The sequence below is a fragment of the Emydura macquarii genome, unplaced genomic scaffold, assembly GCF_026122565.2.
Source record: "Emydura macquarii macquarii isolate MOO-44397 ecotype Brisbane River unplaced genomic scaffold, CSIRO-AGI_Emac_v2 contig_3506, whole genome shotgun sequence".
Taxonomy (NCBI): Eukaryota; Metazoa; Chordata; order Testudines; family Chelidae; genus Emydura; species Emydura macquarii.
In genome coordinates, this window is record NW_027133643.1 from 5840087 (window position 1) to 5865193 (window position 25107).

Genomic DNA, 25107 nt, shown 5'->3' on the forward strand with positions numbered 1-25107 from the left:
CAGCTTCTTTATGCTGCCATCAGCAGAGCCCAGAGGACATGCCTTGTCAGAGGGGACCTACAGTCCTGGCTTGGGAGCTGCAAATGCGCCTGGCTAGTAACAATGTGATAGGTTATTATGGAACAGTTTGGTTCCTCCCTCTCAACACACTCAGCCCGGTGCCTTGCCAATTGGCGTAAGCAACAACTTAATTAGCTATGTATATCAACACTAAACATCTGTAACCAGCAAAATTTACAACCAGAAATAAAGAGGGGTGACCTTCTCTACGCTGAAAGACATTTAGGTTCTTGTATTACAGCTATGTGGACAGGCAAAATTCATTATCTGTAATAGCTGCCCTTATAACCAGATTAAGCACAAAGGCATCAATTTCATATTCCTTGACCGGCCTCTATTTCCATTCTGAAACGACGGCGTGCTCCCTTTCAGTACAGTAGCCTTTCCTCCTAGACAAAAATCAGCAGCATTCAGACAAAACCCATCATTTCAAACTAAAAAGCTACGGTTTACACATATACAGATCTTCATTCCCTCCAGAGCTGAAAAACTAAACACTTCCCAGCTGGCCACTTGTTGGCAGGAGTGCTACGGCCCCCATTCATGTACTTCTCACAAATTCCTCCGGGGGGTAGGGATGATGGTACTGTCTCTGTTCTACAAATGGGGAGCTGAGGGATGGAGACACAGGATATCTGGTGGAAAGGGAGACCAGGTTCAATTCCCTGATTCCCAAGCTGGCATCCTAATCACTAATCCCTTCGGGAGAGGAAAGATGAAGTGACCTGTATGGTCACATGGTGCTACGATCACGTCAAATTTCATTAAGACAACTAAAAATAAGTCAGTACTTTCCTCAAGTTGCTTTTCCACATGCACCTGTTATGCGAGCACAGCTAGGAGGGGAGGCAACGTGTGTGATCATGAACGGGAGGGGAGGTAATCTACAAAACACCATGAAGATGTGGCACACACAACTGAAACCACCTGGTGCAAATGCTGGGGAGAAGGAAGGGTTCCGAGAATCAAATGACTGTTTTGCAAATACCTGGTGCACAAGTTAAGAACTTAAGATCTCCAAAAACGGAGAACTTGGGTGGTGTTGTGTTTACCTATCTCAAATGTGTGTTCATGAAACGGAGACTGCAATACAAACCTGCATCTCCCTGTTTTATGTCAGTTGTGTCCAATAGTCTGCCCAGACCCCAGGAGTTTCAAAGGGGTCTCAATACTAAAACGGAGAGGCACGTCTCTTATAAAAAATACTAGGCAGTCACACACATCACAGACTTCGCAGGCCGAGTGCACTGCACACCTTGCACCCTTCCATCCCACCCACAAGCTCCCTGGGTGCCACCCTTCTCCTGATTTCAGGGACATGCTGCAGCCCCACCCCACTCCCTCATGTCAGAGTCTGTGCACCCCTCCCCCCATTCCCTTCTCTCCCATATGACCCTGCCATCTCCCCCCAAAGCTCCACTCTTCCACTATGCAGACCTGTGAGGGTGACCCATGCCCCGCTCTCACACTTCTTCCATTTACCAAGGTCCCCAGTGTCTCAGTTGTTCCCCCCCCTCCCCAATTCCTCCTCATTCCAGGATCTCCCATTTCCAGGGCTACCCATGTACCCCATTCCTTCCCCCCCCCCCCCCTTTAATTTCCTCTCTCTCTTTCAGCAGGTCACTAAACTCAACAGGATTCTGATCACCAATGCCTAGAACATTCCTGAAAGGCTGGAATTGATCGGATGCGGCATTTCACTATCACTGCGTTACATCCAAACAGCGTCAAGCTAGCGAGTTGGCCAAGTTTGCCAGGTCTCATGCTCAGCGTAACATTATCTGAATGGCATACCAAAAAAAAAAAAAACCAAAAAAAAACAAGGTGAGAGAGGACAAAAATATTTGTTTTAAGAGCTGCTAATTAATGTATCATGGCACTTGTGGGGAAAAAAATTGTATTTCTGTTCCTGACTGTGTTCTTCACGGGAATGATGAATGAGCCCTTGTGTAACGAAGATTCGAACAATACTATTTCACCTCCCCGGTCATTTCCTACAAGGCATGTTCAGTAAAATCAGCAAGCCAAGCAGCGATAGCCTGTTATTTTCATCAGATTACGCTAAGTGTACATTGCACTCGGAGCCTTCTTCCACCCAGAATAAACCATGTACTTGAGAGAACCAACTCGCTGAACGGTCCCTAATTGCTCCCCCGCTCCGCTCCCACCAATCAATATATCTGTAACAAAAGGAAGGAGACATGAGTACAACTAGTTGCTTAGAGAGGGACCAAAAGGGAGCAGTACGCCATCCAGTCCCATTGTTTCCAGCAACTAGACAATGAACGGCAGGAGCTACAAAGACACTGGAACACATACTAAAGCTGGGCAATGCGGAGAGCACACCGAGATGAAGCAACATTAAAAGTTAAAATTAATTAGCTGGCACGCTGACAGAGAATCCATTGTGCAGTACAATGAAGCAATCGAAAGTGCAAAGGCTTTATAGAAGTAATGTTGAAAACTCCTTAATGACTGCAGGTAAGGACAGACACACTGTTAAGACATGCCATGACACCAACCAGGCTCCAAGAGAAGCAAGAGTAACACTTCTTTTAACACAGCTCGTGAAGCTGATCTGTGTTGGGTCCCATAAGGCTTTAAAGGAAAAATCCTGGACTGAGAAATACGAGTCACGTTCACCACTGCCTATGTACACCACATAGTTCTGGCACTGACTGTGAAAGCAGCATCTTCTTGAAAGGAAGGGTTTTGAAACTAGGTTGAAGGTTTCCTTCTGGCCTCCAGAAAACCCAGTATGCATCATTCACTATATTTCTTATCAAGCCCTTACCATATCACTGATTTTACAAGGCAAACAACAATAGAAGCCTGGGGTAAGATCTCGCGCACAAAAACTGCAGGAACAAAAATCAGTTTCGAGCCACAGCCCTGCAGCCAGCATCCTTTTTTTAAACTGTGCCACTCCAGTCCCCAATATCCTCTCTCTGCCATGAGACCAAAATATGCATCTTCGGTTCTCCTAGGGCCCTTATCACCATAGCAACGAGCACCTCCAACTAGGATGTATTTATCCTCACCCCCCCCCCCCGTGAGACATGAAAGTTTCATAATCCCCATTTTTGGTGATGGGGAACTGAGGCACAGACATGTGACTTGACCAGTCAGAGAGAACAGAACCTGGATCTGCCAGACTAGCACCCTAACCACTGTGCCAGCCACCCTCTCCTAAATGGTATGTTCCTACCTATACATCTGTGCAAGGACCTCAGGCCTCAGAATTACTCTAAGGCAGTAGAAAAACCCATTTAGACAGCCAAGAAGTTGATATCAAGACAAAGATGCAATGAGGTGGAGAAGCATCAGTCATTAACAAAATGGAAAACCCCCGTTTCGCTACCAACTGCTGAAACTTTCCACACTCTCTAGGCAGAGCTTCGATATAAGAGGTAGGCACTTCTTTGGGACCCCTGAGAGAGAGAAGGTGGATAGTCATGTCAAAAAAAAAAAAAAAGAATAGGCTTTAGAGCAGTGATCTGTATCAGAGGAGCAGGAGAGCCAGTGGTGGCATGTTTTCAAGCGTTAAGGGTGACCACCAGCAGTATGTTTGTTTGTCTACAAGCAGTGAAGTACCTTCGTTGAGTGTTGCATAGGGTTTTTTTGCACCTTCTTGCAGCATCTGGTACTGGTCTCTGCCAGAGAACGGATATTGGACTAGATGGACCTTGGTTCTGATCCAGTCTGGCAGTTCAATAGCCAAGGCCACCTCCTAGATTATGCAGCAACATACAGCCCCCTGGCACCCGATACCTAAAATGGCTGTAATATCCCTAGCCCTCTATGTTGCCTCACTCAGAGGAACATATCTAACAGGAGCCATTCCACGATGAATGAGTAACAGAAGAACTGCTGACTGGGACAAGCCGGGACACTCATCTAATGGCCCAGTATCTGAGACACGTAGCCAGATGTGTCGGAGGAGAAATGGAGAATCCTTCAATATACTTGAAGGAGCAGCAAGACCTCTAGGTGGGCCCAGAGTCAAGTGGAAGCTACAGTCCCAGCTCAGTCTCCTTGTTTCCTGCAATGGTAGGGGCTAAAACCACAGCATGCCACACATCCAGGAGGGAGGCTAGGAAAAGGAGCAACTCCTCCTGTTCTGCCTACCGCATCTGGTTGGCACTTGAGAGATGTTAGCCAGCTCCTGAAGCATCCACGTCTAGCCACTCAGCTGGAGAGGAGGTCACCAGGGAGCAGGTGCAAATGGCAGAGAAATCTACAGAACAAAGCCATGCTGCAGGACTGCTTTATCGTGTGTGTGAAAAATCACGCTGAGGTCGCGCCTCTATTCCAAGTGGCAGGTCCGTCACAGTTCAGGCTCTCAGATAAAAGCACTCTGCTTCACCTTGCGATCCAGCAGGCAGATGGGCATGAATCCCAGGAGGCAGGACCCTCTGGTGTGATTTACACACTGACCCCAGCTGCACCTCTCTTCTGGGGGGGAGGGAGGGGGGTAGCAGAGGAGAAGGGAGAAAGATCTTTTTCCAAAGAGAACGGAATTCAACGTCCTACATTTCAGGCATGAATCCCTGCAAGCGGGAACACTAGAATCAGATCACTTCCACACACCCTGCACAACCCGCCTGGAGAGAACACACAAGACGCAAGCACTGGGAAACCAGTTACATTAATAATGCCCAGGGCAGCCACTGCCTCCATTTCCGCTGGCATGAACGAAGGACATGCTGCTGCTTTGCTGAGTCCCAAAACTGACCCAGTGTCTCCTTGGCAAGCACTAATGAAACACTGGCGTAAATCACCTGTCACATACACCGGGCAGCTGGCGCTGATACCTGAACACCTCCACCTAGTAACCCAAACTGCTCCCAGAGCAAAGGGCAGGGGAGCTCCAATCCCAGGCTTCCTACAGGCAGTGGGGGGAGCCCTGCCATGTTACGCAGTCCATCAGCACCATCATTCCTCTAGTGAGGGCTGGCCCAAGAGGAAAAGTTTGATAAATCAAAGGAAAGGTGCATATCTAGGGCTTCTGAGTCAATACCTGCTGCTGCCCACCGGAAGAACCCACCGCTATGTAGGTGCATGGGAGAAGCTGTGTTTGATGAGGGTGGAGGCGAGTAAAAGACAACACACTGCTTGCCACCATTGTTAGCCCAAAAGAAGGGGAAAAAAAACCTTGCCAAGTCCAGCAAGACGCTTGTCTGTGGGCTTTAAGTGGCTGGGCACTTCTCTGCCCCACCTCCCCTTTGGCCATTCCTCTGGGCTGAGCGCCGTACCTATGCCGACCTAGCGCCGGCCGCACAAGGAGGTGGATTACTTACAGGAACAGAAAAAGCCCCTCCCGGCACAGCTATGCTGCTGCAATGCCCGCAGTGTAGATGGGGCCCTGTGTCAGCCCAGAGCCCCTTGAAACATGCAGTTGCACTCGGACTTCAGAAGAAAAAGATGCTCTACTTGGGGCGTGGCTGGATTCCAGCCGCCATTTCCACTTATGCTGTGCACCATCTCACGTGGGGAGAGAGGTGGCACCAAATGACAAGCGCGCCTCCTGAGCCCGCCCCATGGAGCATCTTTTGCAAGGAAATCCCCTTGGCTGCTGCTAATTTGGTTCATTGCAAAAAGCCCCTTCTGTCCTCTTATCCCTTTCACCTGGTCTGCTTGTTCTGTTCAAGCAACTAACTGGCTAAACTGAGCTACGAATTCCTTACAGTCAAGAAAAGAAAAGACTTCCGGACACCCGTCTGGCCAAGCCAACAGGAGAGCTCGTTGGACTAGCTGGTGTTCTGAGCTAGCACCATCTACTGGTCTCCAGTACTTCCATTGTACAGTGGCCACTACATCCTCAGCCCCTTGCAAAGCAAGAATTAGGCTCACTTTGCAGAATGGGGAATGGAGGCAATAGGATGAAGTGATTTGCCAAAGCCCAGGCAGAGAGAGTCAGGATCGGACCCAGGAGCCCTTAGCACAATCGCCAGTCCATCCTGCCCCGCTGCCCAGACTCACCCAGGCCATATTACTCACCCACCCTTGGCCAAAACAGCAGATCCTTAAGTGTTGCTCACGGCTCTGTCCAGCACATATTTCTAGATTATGCTACAGTGAAGAGTCAATCATTCCCATTGCTCTTCCCATTAAGCTACAGACAGTAGTCAAGTAGGAACTTAATTTCATGTTTACTTGCTATAGCTTTGCCATTAAAAATGTCAGAATCGGGGGTAGCAACTGGGCTTTGCAAAAACAGCTTTCAGATAAGAAAGGCAACGCTAAAAGCCATGAATTGTTTTAAGAGCAAGTTAAACACCTCCACTCCCCGTGGGTAGCATGGGGCCATTCGCCATGAGCACTTGCAAGGCAGGTTTCCCTTACAAGTGCTCCGGTAAGACAGCACTGGCTAGCATGCATCCTCTGCCTTGAAAGCTTATTTGTATTTCGAAAAATAATCCGAGGTGCCAGCTCAGCCTGTATAAAGTAAACTCCGAAGCAGAGACGACTCGGGGAAAAAAATTGTTACAGGCAGTCAACATGGGCAGCAAAAGCTGATTTTCACTACAAAAAGCTCCCGCCTCCTGGGAGGATAAACGTTCAAGATCAAATATTTAAGGGTTTGCACAAACATTTTTTTTTTAAAAAAACCAAAAAACGTTAGCGTAAGACACAGCCAGAGGTCTTCCTTTGGACTTTATCTTGACACTACAGGCTGCAGAGCCACTGCCTTTATGAGAGACATCAGGAGCTGTTAAAAACCCAATCCCTTGGCAACCCGTCTGCCTCCCTTATGGACCTCTCCTGCCCTCTTAGTAAAAACAAAACCAGACGACAGCTCTCGCGCAGCACCAGGCAGAAGCGTATGTCAGCAGGATGGCACGAATGAACTGCGTGGGCTGAAGCAACACTGCACAGCACCCAACGGCAGAAGTGGCAGAGCATGTGTAAAAAAAAAAAAAAAAAAAATCTGCATCTGCATCTAGATTTCTTTGTGCTCCCACCACCTCCCTTCCCTTCCCCCACCTTAATCCCCAGGGCAACAATCAGTTATGCAAATAACAAGCCCTGCCCCCACTCCTTCCACACGCCAGTCTAACTGCTCCGCATCTGCGCCAAGTCCCTGGCTTACAAGCCACAGTGTTTCTATTGTTCGGCCCATGCAAACTCTGTGCCACAAATGTCCTCTTTCTATTCGTGATCGGCTCCCACCGTTCACTTTCCACCGGAGCACCATCTCAGACCTATCTGGCCTTCATTTTAACATGATTTAAAAGGGGGGGGGGGGGGGAACCATCAACATTCTAACGAGGGAGATGCCCCCATCAAGCCATGCATGAATTTAACCCATTATAAGCACCGAACAGAAAGCAGGAGGCATAAACAAGGGATCCTTGACCTTAGCAAAGAGCTGAAATAAAAACCAGCTTTGCTCATTAGGATTTCAAAACCATCCACAACGGTCATTCCACTATTAACGAAAGTCCAGTGCCCAGTACAAGACTTCTGACCTGGCAGAACCAGTGGATTTCATACTGGGAAAGCTACCAGAAGCAACATTTATTTACAACCCCGCTACACAGATGAGACATACACATCAGCTGGAAGAGGACTGCTAAACCAGACTTTTTAATTGTGCCCTTTGGACTCAAAGAATCCTGAAGCAATGGGGAAAGTTGGCAAATGGATCTTAAAATAAAAGGGGTTCAAAGGAGAGTGTATCTTAAACTTTTCATATTTTTGCAGTGCATAAAGAAAACAGATGCTGATTTAATATTCTGGTTTCAAAATCAAATCAAACATCCAGACTAGGGTTTTGTTTTTTAAACCCTGAGCTTGTGGTTAGTCAAAAATGTTTTTTAAATAATTGTGGAAAAGGCACCCAAAATTCATCATCCCAGGAGAGAGGACGCTGTGCTTTTAAAACCACACCACCACTATTCAAACTGAAATGCAAATGCAAGTATCAGACCCGTGAAGTCAAACACTGAACAGCCGTCTGACAAGCCATTGCTCACTTGAGTCTTTCTCCTTAGCCAAACCGTATACAGACGTAGATTCCTTAACCTGTGTCCAGCCTGAGACATCAATATGCCAAAGAGAAATCTACAGATATAAAAACTGAAGACTTATAGTGTCAATAACCTCAATTTGTACTATAGCTCCCATCACTGCTTCTGCCAGCCAAAGCAGTGCCTGCGCCTCACAGAGACGAATCCCAAGCAGATAAAGAGGAGACAGAAATCAACTTTTAAAAACCATCTGTCTTTTCATGGCAATTTCCATGAATTAAGAGGAGTGACGAAGGCAGGCAGTCCTGCGGGGTCAGAAGAGTGTTTGATGGCTCCATGCAAAGCATTATTCTTCTCCCTGTCAAGCCCACCGTTTCACCAGCCTCCCTGTCCCCCAAGACTTTGCTCCGCACACAGGGAATCCCTTATTCCAACATAAGCCGTGTCCACCAACGTGTGTGTAGCATTTACATCTGTGGCAGACAACAGGGTTTCCTCTTCCTTTATTAAAAATATCCTTGCAGGCAACACACACTCCACGAGGACAAAAGAAACTCACCAATGCAGAACCACAGCTCTCCTGTGGACCTGGGCCACCCTATACTTTCAAAATGTTACCAACCAGCTTCAGTGCCCTCAGCGGCTCCTGGGCAGCAGACATGTTAAGTGAAACTTTCTATGCCTAAGCCCCTGCTTAAAACTTAGATGGACCCAGCTACATCGCTCAGGGCTGGAAAAAACACTGAACTCTGATGTAGTGAAGTTGCACTGAACCCCAGTGTAGACACAGCTAGGCTGCAGGAAGAATGCTGCCATCAACCTAGCTATCGCCTCTAGGAGAGATGGATTAACTACACTGATGGAAAAAACCGCTTCTGTCAACATAGGAAGCGTCCACACTACGGTGTGACAGTGGCACAGCTGCTGCGCCATAGCTGTGCCGCTGTAATGTAGACAAACACTTAGCCTCTACATTTCAGTTTACAGCCTTCATTGGAGCGACAGCGCCCCAGGAACTGAGGGCCCTGCTGCAATACTGGGCATCTCTGAGGAGTGCAAAAGCACTGTAGGGAGCCCTTAGGTTAATAAACTTCTCAGGTCCACGGCCTGCACCCAACACGGGGCTGGAGTAGTTTGGGAAAGGAAGGCAGCAGGGCAGGTGAGATGGGGATAGAGGCCAGGAAGGAGATGATGATCTGGCCATATAAAAAAAATGAAGTCTTAGTTTCTCCCGACAGACGAACCACATTCGTTTGATCGAGAAAGCACAAAGTTTTGGGTCTAAACACATCCGACCCACCCTCGCCTTGCAGTCCCCCAACCGCCCGCCCCGCTCCTTTGCCAAAGCAGACAATGCCCTCCCACGGAAAACAGGCCCCACTATCACCAGCTCTTTGGCAGATGGACATTCAAAACCAGGGACCTTTGTTTATTTGCGAAGAGAAACTTTCAAGTCAGGGCAGGGCCAGAACGGGATGCTTCCTACACAGGGCAGAGAGGAAGTCACCCACATTCTACTAGAATCTCGGAAAGTGCCGTAACGATGCAACGACGGCCGGCCAGGAGAGAGCACGGCATTCATCCCGAGTCTGCAACACCCCCCTTCCGCCCCAGGCTCTCGCCCCAGACCGTGCACTGTTGTGATCGGGAAAAGACACGGACTCGTGCTCTTCCTCGAGCAGGGTGAAATTTAATAAAAGAAACGCCTCAGTAAAGCCAAGGAAACCTCCCAACTGCACCGTGTGCTGAACCGGCGAGGCAGCGGCTACTCCTTGCTCCTCCCATCCTGCTGTGTCAGGACTTAAGCTGAAAGCTGGCTACAAACCTCCCTATCATCAAGTCACCAGGGTAAAACACATCACCCCTCCCCCACCGTTAGCAGTAAACCAACAGCATTTTCAGCTTAAAGAAACAGGAGCAGTCCCTCCCCTCCTCTCGAGCTTTGGGTTTTTCCGTTTTGGGTTTTGTTTTTTTTAAAAAAAGCTTTCAATATTCTTCCCTTAGCTCTCCTTCCACCCTCAATTCTGGATCACGCAGCCTTTCACCGTGAGGTGATCACAAAACGTGGAAAGTGCTTGCTAAGTTCACCATCTTCACAATTGTTCTTAGAGCTGAAAAAATCTGTTATTTTGCTATTCATGCACCATTATTGCTTCAACCTGTTAAAAGCCCCACTGACCCACTCTCTCCGGCTCATTTAAATCATGTCCGATTACAACATAGATGTCTGTTTACTCAGAACCTGGTGAGCAGGTTTCAATGCCAGCTCTGGACAAAAGAAGCCAGCAAGTGACAGATGTGATCTGAATTTTACCCAGTTATGGCTGTGCTGTGACAGACTGGCTGACTCATGGGAAGGGGTTTACCTAGGTTGTCTGAAAAGCTGCAGTCCCTTGCTCCCTGGATGGACAAAAGCTATTTGGTAGGCATGGATAGAAGATGGAAAACGGGAATAACTAGCAATCTGGTTTCTTTCTACATGTCTTATAAATGTTATGAAATGCACAATTACACACTGCTACCTCCTGGGATTTGTGGATTATTTTTAAAATGGCAAATCTGAAAGGGTATTTTCCATTTTCTCCAGAGGTATAAAGAGATTGAAAATACTTAAATCAGTTTGGTACAACTGAAATGTCACCACTACAGTTATAATTTATTATATATGTTCTAGCACCTAGAGGGTCCCTTCCAATTGGGAAGCCAGACCCCACTGTGTTAGGTGCTGTATAGAGCCAGTGAATCTGTGCCCCAAACAGCTTACAAACTATATGGACAAGCCAGAGGAAAAAACAAAGACAGAGAGGGGAAGTGACTTCCCTAGGTCACACAACGGTCATCCATCAGTGGCAGAACTGGGAACACAACCTATGTCTGCCAAATATCAAGTCAGTGTTCTGTCTACAGGACCACACCACCGCGCAAGAGAACAGCAGAGAGTTTACAATGCTGATGGGCAAGCATTTCTTCCCTTGCATTCGTTCCCTAGTGTTTTGGAACTGAAAAGGTAAAAAGTCAGCAATATGTTCTCTTGACAAAGTACTAATTTTTTTTTTTTTTGGAAGGGGGAGTTAAAGTCACTTTTGATTCTACCATAATTGGTAAATAAAATCCCAAGCACCAGCAACGTGTCAAAAGTTTATGCTTTTAAAGGACAAGCTCAGCTCTGAGGTTCCTCCTAAGCAGCAGGAAACCTTAACGCAAAATGAACTGTGTCTGTTGTTCTCTGGAAATGAAACCTCAGAAAGCCATCCAACGGCAGCACAGTGCATCCAAAGCGGTTTGTCAGGCGTTCACACTCACATGCCGGACATCTGATGTTTAGTTGTGCAAGGACGTAAGGAAGTGAGGGAGTTTTATGTCCACTCTCTAGCAGATGGAGTGCACCTCTCTGCAGTCAACTTGGATGAACTAGTTTCAGCATTAGGGTTCTCTCCCCGCCCATTCTTTAATCCCTTACCTTTACATGGCTCCTTAAAGAAAATAAATTAGCCAACCGTGCTACAGAGACCCCCTCTGAAACCCTGCACACAAGCAAAGATTTTGCACAGTCAGTTGCCATTTAATTTATTCAGCATCTGGAGAAAAGGTTCCTTTTTATTCCGTTTTACAGGCTGTTGTAGTTGCAGCAAGCGAACGCATACACGGTATTCAAAAAACCTTGAGTCTTCGGTTAGCTTCCTAGGGTTAGCCTGCAGCTGTTTTCAAAACAGAGCAAGAGGTTTGAAAAGAGAAAACATGTAACAAAAGGTAGGAGAAAATCCAAGTTTCCAAGGTAAGGAAGGAAACGATTAAGAGAACAGGAAAGCCTCGCTCATACCCATACATGGTGCACTGGACCTAGCAAGTCTTCAATTGCCAACCAGGAAAGCGGAGAGATGTTTTCTCCCAAGGGCTGTAACACTTCGGTCTCATTTCGGTTGGTGCTGGGTCATGATGGTGGCCTGTGACATACAAGTCAGACTAGATAATCTGGGAGGCCAGAAGGGACTTCAACTCTCTCTAAGTTAGTTCTGCTCCCTCTGAACAAGATCCTCGCCCCCCAAAACACACCCTTTGCTGCTAAATGGCTGATCTGTGCCATTGTTTCACAGCCCTCTCTATGCTCCCCAATATAGGAAGATGTCCTCCTGGCTTCATATGCGAGCTGCATATGCATCTTCTGCATCGTTTTATTTGTTCCTCTAAACGGACCACAAAGAAATGAATGAAGGCTTACAAGGTTTGGATTTACCCAGACCTACAAATCTGTCAGCATCTGGGCCCTTAAGAACACCCAGCCCCAAACTTTCACTGAGATGGGCTCAATCAAACAAAACACCTGGATATGGAAGGATCTCTACAGCAAGCATCTCAGAACAGCTCAGCCTGGGTGCGGACATTACACATGGCTGTGTCCTCCTGAAGCAAACAATGGAATCCTTCACACAAACAAAAAACCAGCCTTGTATACTTTCAAAAATGGATCCCAACCCCAAATCCTGACCACCTACTCCTTCCTCGCTGGCTTCACTTTCCAAATGTGACTGGTCCCCTCCACTGATGAACAAAGCTAACACCACATTGGGGGGTGGGGGGAGGGAAGACTGCTGAAAAAATTACTCGTGTCACTGACATCTCAGCAAACAGGTCTATTGGCTAAAGGCTGGTCAAATGGCATTTAAGCAGGGAAGTGTAGGGAGGAGAAAGAAGGATACAACACCCCCCCCCCCCCAACTTCCCTTCCCCAAAACTGACACAGATTACAAGTGATCTCAGCAAGCAAGAAAATGGGATGGTGAGGAGAGAGAAAAGGGAACCAAACAGACCTTTGAGCATTTTAATCCTTAAGTTGCAACACCCACAGCACCTTGGGCAAGCATTATTTCCTACACCCCCAACCTCCAAGCAACAACCACATCCCATGTTAAAAAAAAATCAAAATAAAAAAAAAAATCTATGATTGGATCATTTCAGTTGCTACAAAAAAGGTATGGCTCTCTTGATAGATAGAGTTTGTGGAGCACTCCACTTCAGAGCTAGGAGCTCTTACAAAGGCAAAAAAATCCCCTTCCATTCCAGAAGCACAAATTCCACATGTGTTTGGTACCTGGCTATAAATGCAAAATGATTTACTTTGCTACGGATTGTCTTCGAAAGAGAATTTTTAAACATTTTGCTTACTGTAACTTTTTTTCCATGCAACTCTTTTCGGATGAAATCCCTTATGGATTTAAAGCAGAGAAAGTTTGCGTCTTCCCACTATTTGTTGACACAAAATAAATGTTGCTGCCTTACTTTACAGAGGCAGTCAGAATCAAAGGGGGAAAACGTCTGCTTCTATTTGAAACTGTCAAAATTAGCATTCAGTAATTAAAAATCACACCCTTTCTCTTAATAACCTAACCAGCATGATACAATCAGGTTGTGCCAACTCTTTAATCTAATTGACTAATTACAGATTTTAATTTAGTCAGTTACTGAACAACTGTTGACAATTTGTTTTCATTAGGGACAGAACAGGATAAATATTTAGGAACCCCAATCAAAGACTACAGGGTAAGTTCTGTGCCATGACCTCAAGTTTAGTGCACTTGCTTTTTCCATCAAATGTCAACTAAATGAAGATATTGCTTTAAAAACCACTCGTTCCCCCAGCTCTGCTACAACCATCCAACACTTAAATAATCCTTGCTATAAGCACATTATCATTGCAGACAAAACCATCTCTCTTTTGCCGTGGAACAACTGTCAATGCTATTAAAACAGCGCAACTTTATCCTGAGAGCTTAAATGAAGGAGTGTGTTTTAATAATGCAGTTTTGCTTTCACATATCTTAGCTAGCTATCAAGACAAATGTATCAGCTTTGGCTCATTAAAAGGTGAGCTTCTATGGGGGTGGGGAGAGAGAATGGGGACACCTAAAAAGTTACATAAGTATCCACTTTGCAGACTGTTAGTGAAGCTCTTAAAGGCACAGGGAATTAGTCTTATTGAAGAAACCACCCTTTCCCCACAAGTGTCTCCATCCACAAAGACGAGCGGACGCATGGGTAGATGGGGGTTTTACAGATATCCCTGGAAAGGTGCCAAACGTTAAGAAAATTCCTCTATTTGGTTACCAATTGGAAAACTAGTTCTACTGAACAGATATGGACGTGCCACGGAGACAGAGGAGGCATATTTCTTACCACGGAAGCAGTTTGTTTAGTTTGTGCCTGAGCAAGCATTTCCTTAGCAAAGCCGCAAGGGAGTGAAGTTTTCTGGCAATCCCTCAATTCCAGGTCCTCCTTTCAATGGGAACATGACAGCATTTGATGCTTTGCAATTACTGCATGTAACAGGTTCTGCTCCTTTCCAGCAGCAGGACTGAAGTTTCATTCTGTGGCCAGAGAGTGCAGCACAGGTACAACGGACTTCCTAGCTGGCCGCTGATCTGCTACACGAGGCTCCTAATTGAGGACATTGAACTCCTATCAACCCCAGCCTTTGGGGACAAACTTCAACTAAGCGGTAGAGTATGTAATCAACAGGCTAGCATGGGTGTGCCCCAGTGTCCTCTAACAGACGGAATCCCATTTGCTAAACGATTTGTCTCATAGGCCCTATACTGCTCAGAGCTTGAACTGGAGTGCCAGGAGAGATGTTTAGACCAGGTCTTTGAGGTTCTGAGAAGACATGGCTGCCCAGAGTCACAACCACTATGAAGTCTTAGGACACGAGTCTACTACATGTAAGAGAGGAACAACAGCTCTTAATTGGTGCTGAAGAGGCGGCAAAAGCTACACACACGAATAGTCTAGACACAGAATATCCGTAACACGCGATTCATTGACTGACCATTCACACGAGTCCGTAGCTAGCCCCGAATAACGCACACCCACACAAACACTTCACGTCTCACGTCATCCGCTAAGATGCATGGATTTGAAACAGCAAACAACCCCATACCAAGAATGGAGGACACTGACTAAACAGATCTTAACAGTTACAATGTATAAAAATGTTAGAGCTACAGTCTTTAGACCAATGGAGGGAGAGGGGGAGGGGGGAATTTTTAAAAAACACCAAGACCATCCCCTACAAACACTAGTTGAAAGGACACCAAATGTAAAGGCATCAGGCAATCACACAAACTCACACAGATTACCAGGTGGGTGGAAATTGTGGAAAGAAGACCACAAAAGAGCTGATTTTTTGGGGGGATATTTTTTTGCTGTGAAGGCATAATGGGGGTGGAGAATACCTCTACAGATTAGGTTGTGGCACATCTCGTCCCTGAAGGCAACATCTCACACAGTACAGCACTTGCAGAGAACACAGTCTTGGCCAGAGGAATTGGTAGCTTAGTTTTGAGGGTTCAAAACCCACGGTCTGGACTCTACTTGGTCTGTGGCTATTAGGGGAGCAGGACTAAAATACATGTGATCTTATTCTGCCAGCATGAGGCTCTACTGGAGAATCCCCAGCTTGTCTCTGATTCCCCTAGTGATTAAAATTATTCATATTCACACCAATACTTTGAGCCTTTTAGAAAATTTTTTTTACTATACCTGCTACTTCCTTATCACTTAAGGGATTTCCAAAAGGTACCATTTAGATTATAATTCAAACTACTTAACACAAAGGGCAATTTTTAGATGTTCAAAAGAAAAGAAACATGAATTGTTAGACGTCTGAAGCAAATGAGGTGTTTTTGCTGAACCACCCGTACCATGTTTTCTAGGATTAATCACAGCTTTCCTTGCACTACCCATCAATCCTTTAGGAATGCATCTTTCAACAAGACAGGAGAAGTTGGACGGAAGAGCTGGATTGATTTATGTTTTTTTTTAAATAATTTAAACCATTAAAAAAAACCCCAGTGCTTTATTTTACATGCAAACACATTATCTAATGATCCAACATTCTTACCACATCAGCTGCCCTAAAAGAGACAAGACACCTTTTGAAATCTATATATGCATGCAATTTTGAGGGGGAGGTTCTAGATTTTTTTTTTTTTTTTTTTATACCTCATGTGACCAAAGTGAGTCTGATTTTTCTCAGTACCTCTCTCCCTCTCAAGTTCAGCTTGAAGAAGGTTGTGCAGACAGAATAATGCCACAAAAAGTATGTAGCGACAGTCAACTAGATTTAAGTGCATTTTCTGTAGCTCGAGGCCAAAATCGACTAAAGTGGTTCTGGTGATCAAGTTTTCTGCAATTCCCCATTCTATGTATTAGCTATTTGACAGAAATTCACTGCGGTATTTAAACTGGCAGTCATCACAGCTAACTCAAATTGTATTGGCTTTCACAATGTTGAAATGCTGAACTGCAACCATCAATCGGCCAATTCCAAGATAACGTGGTGGTTGAAATTCCCTGTCATGCTGCACAATCCCTTTGTAGCTCACCGGCTCAGAAGATGCACAATGAAACCTGCAACAAGAGTGTCTGGCAACACAGCGCACACTGTAATACGAGCGTTTTTACAGAGGGGCTTTGCCTAGAAGCAAGATAAAGGCAGCCGTGCCAACAGCAGTAACCTCCAGAGAGAGTATAACATTTTCTATTGGAAACGCACACAAAAATACTGAAACTAGAGACAGATTTTGGATATTTCTCCCCCACATTCCCTTTTGATGTTTTCACAACCCCAAACAACTGCAGCAAAGAATAAAAGAAAAGTCCAATTTGATCAGATTCCCACTGCATGCAAGATCCAGAAATAAGGCATAATAATTGCTACGGGTTGAGTGCAGAGTCAGAACGGGTCAAATTAAAAGTTAACTGGAAATCAATATACGTGGCTTAAAATGAACATAGGTTTTAGTGCTTTTTACTTTTGGGTAAACAGTTTCTATATATTTTGTGGAACAGCCCAAATATAGCAAACCTACAAACAAGTATAGTTTTATTTAGAAATGTTGGCTTTTCACACACACTGAAAAGCTACAGCATTTGATCTGGTCCGGATAGAATAACGACCCCTAACAGAGGCCTGCTCTTATACATTACGCTCCCGCTACCAGGTATTATGGCACAAAACCTCATCTGTGTTAATCAAGAAGTCACGCAAAGTCATGCAAGACTGAAGTGAAAGTGATTTTTAATCTAAATATTAACATTTGATGGGGGAAATTTATAATTTCTCCTGCTGCTACCATTAGTTTTCATGTAGTTATACTGGGAAGTGAAATGGAAATGACAAAGCATGCAAATACCACACTTAACGCTCTGCCAATGAAGCACGCTGCTCTTACCTCAAAGCGTGCATTCCCTAAGCCAGTTGATCTTGAGAGATGTGTCTCTTCATGTGTCCAAATGACCACACCTCCAAGGTATACAATGGGAAAGCAACATGGAAGGGCAACTTGCCAAGTTTAAAGTGTATTTCAACTGGCGTATAATTTCTGTGCTAGTCATCAGGCCCAAGTCTTTTTTATTCTCAAGTTGAATACAAAAGACAGTAATTGTTAATGCATTTTTCCCAGTCCAATGTGTTCTTCAAGGTGTCCCCATTTCAATCCCACACCATGCAGTCCCATATCACAATCAAATACTCTCTAGGCTGCTTGGGAGTCCTTTCTGAATCCATCACTGTCCGTCATTACAGGTTCAAAGGGGTTGCTGCTTAAACCACACAGGAATGATAACTGGCAGTCCCTTCAAATGCAAGGGACGACAAGCGATCAAACCCTGATTAGAACCACTGACTTTTTAGGTCATGAACTGCCTGCAGATCTTGCATGTTTCTTCACACATTTTCAACACTCCTTTCAACGTCAGCAACAGATGTTCTGCTTTGGAACAGTAATTTAAGAGAAAGATCAGGAGATTATAACAGGAGTCTCCATTTAGACTCTGGTTCTCCTTAGTAACCCCGATAGGATGAATTCTCACCCTGCCGCACCTCCCCAAACAAGAAAACCCTCTGCCTCCTCATCCTTCCACGTGTTACGTAAACAAAGACTGGCGCTAACATCACCCCTACAGCAGAACTCCAATGGAAAATACAAGTGCGTCAACAAGAGAGAGCTTTGGTGTTGTGATTTAAAGAGAATCTGGCGTCACAGCCCCATGAACGTGCTATGTACGTTTGCATTTTAAGAGCATTCACACAAGAGCCAGGGGCCATGTAGCCGTCTCTCAGAGAAACAAGCTCCTATTCACACAAAAAGTTTATCATTTGCTCCCTTTCTTTGGTCAATATTTAAGTTTTATACAGGTAGTTTCCTCGCCCTTAAAGTACACTATATGCTCCTGCTGTGAAAACATTGATTCTCAAGGAAAAAACCCTTAAGCATCTGCAATAAGCAACATTGTGGAGACCAACCAACCAACCACTTTAAGGCCAGCAACAGGACGATGAGAATACAACAGTATAACTAAGAGAAGGGAGAGGAATGGGGCAAAAATTAAATCTTCTTACGAGTCTACATAATAAAACTAAAAAGGTAAAAGTACTTACGGCTGTTATGAAACTGTATTACACTTGAGAATTAAAAAAACAATCAGGATTGTGTCTATTTGCTGTAAGCTTAAAGCAACATGTATTAAAGAAGTTTATGTGAATCATCTAATGCACTCATGCCTATTGTTAGAATTATTAACAAGCTAAAAAAGATTAATTTCTCTAAATACACTAAATCCTCAGACACTATTGTAAGGCTGCTGTTAGCATTGCTATCTCTTGGCTGCCAATACCACCAAGCACACCTTTTGCTATGCATCCAAAACTGACCCCCCCACAAAGAAGCGTCACTGCTGGCCCGCAGTGCCAATCATAGAGTCATGACACTGTCAGGAAATTTAGAATTACATAAGAGATGCTTCAAGGAGGACTGTCTACTAGGACACAGCTGCAATCTCCAGCAGAGTTTTCAGGAACTTAGCTACCAAAGTTGGCCTTAATACGGAAGATCTGCTGGCAAGCATTTAGTCACTCTCGTACTAGATTACGAAGTCCAAGCTTTTAATTCGAACTATTTAAAAAGCAATACGTAAAGGATGTTGCCACATCATTTTGAAATCTACAGCCCATAAGCACACATGGAAGGGCATGTGTGATACAAGAGTATCCACCATTTGTCAGCAAATCACAACACAAAACTCCAGCATGGCTCACCTTGGGGGTAAACTGTATCCCTGGGAAAAGAGGGAAAAAAATCACACCAGAAACACAGACTCAAAGAAATCAGAGCAATTCCTATCTATCTGTTTCCTCTTGTATTTCTCTAGAAGACAGTCAGTAATTCCTGATTGGGTTATATCCAGGGGGAATCAATTACACTTCTGCATCATGAAGTATTATTGAGACATTTCTTTTTTTAACCTGTTCTGAAAACATGTGCTGGCTGGATGGAAACATCAGCTTTCACACGTCCATAGCAAATACTTTCAAACAGCACTTCATTATTTATATCCCATAAGTTTTCATGTTTTGCCACCCCAGCAACAAATGGATGGGCAACGGATGGAGCAATTGGGAAGTCTTTAGTGTGGGTCCATCGCTTCCCCACTGAGTCACGGTTATAGGACAAATCCTTACATATGCTCTAGGCAGCACCAGATGCACAGGCAGGTTCATAGCAGTAACATAATAGCAAAGGAAAAGGGTCTGTACCATTTTTTCCTGAAGATACCATGAGCTGGACAGGAAGAAGGGGACTGCTCATGTTGTTAGTACAATGACGCTCACTCATGTTTTCCTATAGCAACCTAGCCAAAGCCTGAATCAACTCCTCAGTTCAAATTCCTCTCTGTCACTACCCATATAACTTACCTTCATGTTCATGTGAATGTCAGAGCCTTAACTGAGCAGCCTCATCGGGGCAGGAGCAGTCAGCTCACTTTCCCCTTCCACAGCTCCACCCATTATTGCCCTGGATTCTGCCCTAGCAGAAGTCCTGGTACTGTATATAGTAGACGTGACACTGCAGACACAGGATTCTCATTCGTCAATTCCGATTTAAGTGCCAAAGTATCTCGTAAAACACAGCAACACCAAGATCACGTAGATGCACCTCAGAGGCCACGCTAATATAATATGGTCCAAAAAAAAAAAAAAAAAAAAAAAAAAAAAAAAAAGTCCTCTCTGAGCAAATATCTTAAATCCATCCACTCTGAACCACCACTGCCGGCAAACCAGGGTCTACAGAACAATTACATCACAGAGACTGAGAAACTGCAAAGTTTGCACGGGTTTCCTTATGTGTATACGAAACAGTCAGCCTCGCTTGGAGCAACGTGCTCTCTGACAGGTTCAGATGGCTGCAAAGCCTCAAGAAACAGCAACTCTGACTTCTAGTCACCGGGGTGCTCAGGACGCATTTCCCTCTGTATCAGAGAGAACCCGGTGCAAATACCCTTATTATCCACATCTGCAATTTACCTGGGATCCCCCAGACATGAATGTACAGAACAAAGTCATCGCTTCACATCCAATGCCAGAATACAGCACAGTTACCCAAGTCAGATTCAGTCCCAGCGACATCCAAGTCATTTTCAAATCATCTCTCTTCCTGACACTCCACAGCCCTTAAAAACTGGACCTTCAACAAAAAGGGGTTAAAGAAAAAGACTGCAATGCAGTCTTAATGAAATGAAGTACCTTTATATTGATATTTTTGAGACAAGATTATTGGCCGTCCAGAGCAGGCTCCCTAGTAGCCCTAAGTGCACTGTGTCTGCAATGAGCGAATAGTTCCCCCCCCATTCTAAAGAAACTGCACTTTGAAAATTTTTCCCCTATTCAGATCCATATATTACACATCTTTTTCTGTGCAACAAAAAGGTCTGTAAACAAGATGTCCTCAACCTAAGAAATCTCAGCAGCACTCCCACAAAACATAGCTACAGTAATGCTTTGTTGTCCATTGCTATGCAAAACTACTCAATTCTACCAATAGTCTGAACACCTTTAAGCACTCAAGATAAGTATCTGAACTAATTTACATAATTGCAACGTTATGAAATACTGTTCAACCAAGTCAGAACACTGGTGGGTGATCAAAAAAGAAGGTGCTGCCAGTTGGCTTCGTTTGCTTTTGGTGTGCTAAAGAGGTTCAAGCTATCTGACCCTATAATTATAACAAAGATTAAAAATGTGTTACTCACGTAATCATGAAAGGCTTTTGCTTCACTTGAATGTTCACAAGTATCTCGCCTTTCAGGAGCTGCACAGTAAAGGTCCCAAAATACGCTGCATGGCAGAAAAAGCAATACAGGATCCAGTTACTAATTATTACCTAAATACTAAACAGCAAACATACAGTGGCATCGTACAAACTACACCAATGGTTCATTAAAGGTGAACCGTTTTCCACCTCAATTGCCCTGTGGTCGAGAACTTTTAAAGTCCATCAGAACTTTCATCCAATTTTATTCCATTCAGATCTTCCAGCAACAACTCCTCCAAATAAAAGCATTTCAAACCAGATGACCTTAAACATTTTAAGAGCCAAAACTAGTATTGGTAACAATTACAGTGAGCTGGCAGTCTGCCGAGGTGAAGAAAAGTAATTCAGGGACTTTTAAAACCTCAGTTTAACAAGTTATCAACATTGTTTCAGCTGGCTCGAATCTCCTTCCTCCCTTCCACACTCAAAGTTTTGAGCAACCCTTTGCAAGAATCCAGTCTGGAGTTTCAAGTGCCAATGATAATCTACTGAGCCTCAACACAAAGGAAGGTTTCGCACATGTAGGAAGTATTCCCACAATGAGTGTGCAACCCAGTCACAGACATTTCACTTCAGCACTGGAAGCCCTACAGCAAACTCTTATTTCTTTGATCTCATTTGTGCACTCTTTGGTTCCGTCTGGACAAAGGATTTCCAGTTTTCAGTTAAAAGAACATCTCATAAAGTGCCCCTGGATTGCTCTCCCTGAGGTACAGACCCCACTCAGCTCAGCATCTAGGTGCTGACTCACCGCTCCTTGTTGACCTGCGCTGGTTGCAGGGCAGCATCTTGCCAGCTGAGCATCTGAAGAGGACTGGACAATCCAGTCAGTATTAGCAGATTAATGGCAGCAGGCAGAGAGAATTCAGTTTTGCAGGATCCCAAAGCCTTAAATCTATACCATATTCCTCAACCCCTTTTATTTTAACCGTGTTACCCGACATGCAGGCATCAGCAGAAGTTCGACTGCCTATGCATGCAACACGAACTGACCCCCTCCTCCCAGTAACACCACAGATCTGATCTTCAGAAACTAGTCTGCACTATACACTCTATGTTGCAAGCATCCTGCACGAAGTTGGCAAATGCAATTAGGAACTGGTTTTCTCAGCTAATACAATGTTCTCAGTTACTGGCTGCAGGGCAGCTCACAGCAGCTCCAGTCTCAGCCGCTCCCAAGCACAGACCTGGTGTCTGCTCTGGCAAATGGGTAGGCGTGTATGCTTGGTTTTCCTGAACTTTGGCAATATGACCAAAAATTCCCAATCTAAAAAAAAAAAAAAATCCAAACAAATATTGGCTAAACACCCACCTACTGCACACTCACAACGCTACTGCAAACGTTAAATGAAAATGCATCTGAAATCCATTGACAGTAACTTCATGGGTACAATTAGTCTTCCTTTGCTTGAGCTGAATAGTAAATTCTTCAGAAATTTAGGAGCCCTGCAAGTTTTCCCCGCAACAAAACACCTTGGCCAAAGTAAGCCACAAAACCCGACCTCTTCTGGGTCTACATAACTGTTATTTCCAACAGTCAGCGCTGACTGGAAAGTGGCATCTCTTCCCCTCGCCCCAAAACAACCCCCAAAAGATCAAGTCATCTTGAATCACCATGTTAAAGGAAATAAAAGCTCCCTTCTACCCTTGATTTATTATGATGCGGAGGGACAGACAGCATTTATTTAGATATCATGACTATCCATTGAAAATAAAGAAACCAACAGGGAGCTTTCCCCCCCCCCCACTTCCTTACACCAAAGCCAAAATTCCTACTCATTTTTTAAAAAATCCTACCTATTAGTGAAAGAGCACAGTTCACCACCATACCCGCCTAGTACAGAAGATTCATTTTTCAAACAAGACACAAGGATCAAGCCAGAGCTTTTACTCAAGCTGTTTTTTTCTTTCAGTTGGGTAAAAACCCAAACATTTTTCCTTTCTTTTTTTCAGGAGGAACTAGGAATGTTCACTTACCACCACCATGAATGCAGAAACCCAGGCGGCTCTCCTAGTGTGATATTTTTTTCCCATCGGATCTACAAACAAGAAAGTGTGCAAATCGGTTAGATAAGGCAGGGCGAAGAGAGGACGCTGCCCCAAATAGCCAAGAGGCTTTGAGGCCAACCAGCAATAAATGGCAAAAGGTGATAAAAATTCAAAATGGAGGCCACAGTGGCTGCTTCTGAAAACAAAGGCTATCAGGGGAGGTACTGGAGGGGGGGGGGGGTCAAAAATAAATAGAGCCACTTACCTCTGATAAAAAGGTCTGTGCTGATTTCTGCGCTCCAACATGCAGCAAATATTCATAGACGTATAAAGCTAACCTGTAAAAGTACAGAGAGAGAGAGACACCATTACCCTGGAAAAGACTTCACAAAACCATCCCACTCCGACAGTACGGTGCCTGGTCTCCTGGGAGATCCATGCTAAAACCCCTGGCAGAAAACACACCATCACCACTCCAGTGGGAGAGATGGGAGTTGCCCCTTCCTCTCCTCCCCCGCCCCCCGCCAAAAAGTTGACCCTACTTTAGTGCAGGAAACAAAATTACTTCTCCAGGCACATGCACAATTCACCCTGCAGCTAGCATCCCAAGCCACTGAGCTGCCTACCGCCCAGAGCCCCAGCAACTCCTACAAGGGGGGGGCATCTGGGGCCAGTGGTGGGTTAACCCTAGAAGCGCATGGGGAAATCTGATATGGAGGGGCTCCCTCTCCCCTCCCTTTGCCCCAACATCCTCTGCCTGCCCCAGCTTAGGAACTCCAGGAGCAAGCACTAAGCGAGGAGGCCAGACGGGACACAAAGGTGGGAGCAAGTGATCGTGCCCAAACAAAGCCCCGCACCCCTTACGCTTGCATGGACGGACGGACGGACGGACAGGGTCAGACAAAAGGAGGCGGTGGAAGCTGCAGCCCACCCCTCCCCCTCCGGGACCCAGCAGCGGCCAAGTCTGAGCAATACCCTCGAGGGGACCCCCAGAGATCGCCGCCTTCCCCAGCCCAGTCCCTTCCTCCGGCTCCCCGAACCTCCCTCCAGCACCAGAGCCAAGAGGGCGCCGGCATCGGGGCTCCCCCCGGCGCCGCTGGCCCCGCCGCAGCCTCTCCCGCAGCGGCGCTTACTTTTCCCGAGCCTGCCCGTCCGAGGGCACCGCCGAGCCTTTCCCTTTGGCGAACATGGTCCGCAGTGAGGAGGAGGCGAAGCCGCCACTGGCTCTGCTGCTGCCGCCGCCGCCGCCGCTGCCTGGATCTCCCTGGTGCCGCTCGGTCTCCCAGCCCCTCTCCCTTCGCTGTGGCTCGCCCCAGCCCCGGCTCCCCCGCTCGCTCGTTCCGGCTCCAGCTGTCAAAGCCCCAGCCCCGGCCTGGACCCCATCGCCCTGGAACCGCTCCTGCCCCTGCCCCGGCTCCTTGCTGCTGCTGCTGCCGCCGCCGTGCTCTGGTGCTGCTGCTATCACCGCAGCTACTCCGAGGAGCTCAACCGAACGTGCTACACTGGGGATGGAACGCGGCGGGCGTCAACGTTCCACAAATTGATACACGCCCCGGCCAATCGGCGGGCGGCGGGAGGGGTCGCCCCGCCCCCCCAAGCGGCACGTTAAGGTGACACCGAGCTAAACGCGAGGAAGAAGTGGCCTGCGCTCTGTGCTAGCTAGTAGCCAGCGGCGATCGGGTTCAGCCAGTCAGGGCCCCTGGGCGTATGGGGGGTTCCTCCTGCTGCTGGAGGCTGTGCTGCTGTTCCTCCCCAGCTCCCTCCCCCACAGCCTTCCTCCTCCTCCTCCCCTCCCCTCACACCCCACCAGCCATCCGTCCTCCCCCCTCTTCCACACACCACCTACCGCCGCCCTCCTCCCCGGCAAAACCCCGCTCCCCGGCCTCCTCCTCCCCCATCAGCCGCCCTCGCTACGCTAGCTCCCTTCCCCCCTCCTTCCG

At 46.1% G+C, this 25107-nt stretch overlaps 1 protein-coding gene across 13 annotated transcripts in view; it reads right to left on the reverse strand.

The window, feature by feature from the left end:
* The window catches only part of SSBP3 (single stranded DNA binding protein 3), a 133267-nt gene extending 108320 nt beyond the window's left edge, over positions 1 to 24947 (reverse strand). For all 13 annotated transcript variants that reach the window (XM_067535660.1, XM_067535662.1, XM_067535659.1 and 10 more), the window contains exons 1-4: positions 24301 to 24947; positions 23433 to 23505; positions 23156 to 23217; positions 21117 to 21201 (exon numbers count right to left, since the gene is read on the reverse strand). In XM_067535660.1, coding sequence (XP_067391761.1) covers positions 21117 to 21201; positions 23156 to 23217; positions 23433 to 23505; positions 24301 to 24356 — 276 coding nt within the window. In that variant the 5' untranslated portion in view covers positions 24357 to 24947. The remainder of the gene's footprint in view (positions 1 to 21116; positions 21202 to 23155; positions 23218 to 23432; positions 23506 to 24300) is intronic.
* Positions 24948 to 25107: the final 160 nt, after the last annotated feature.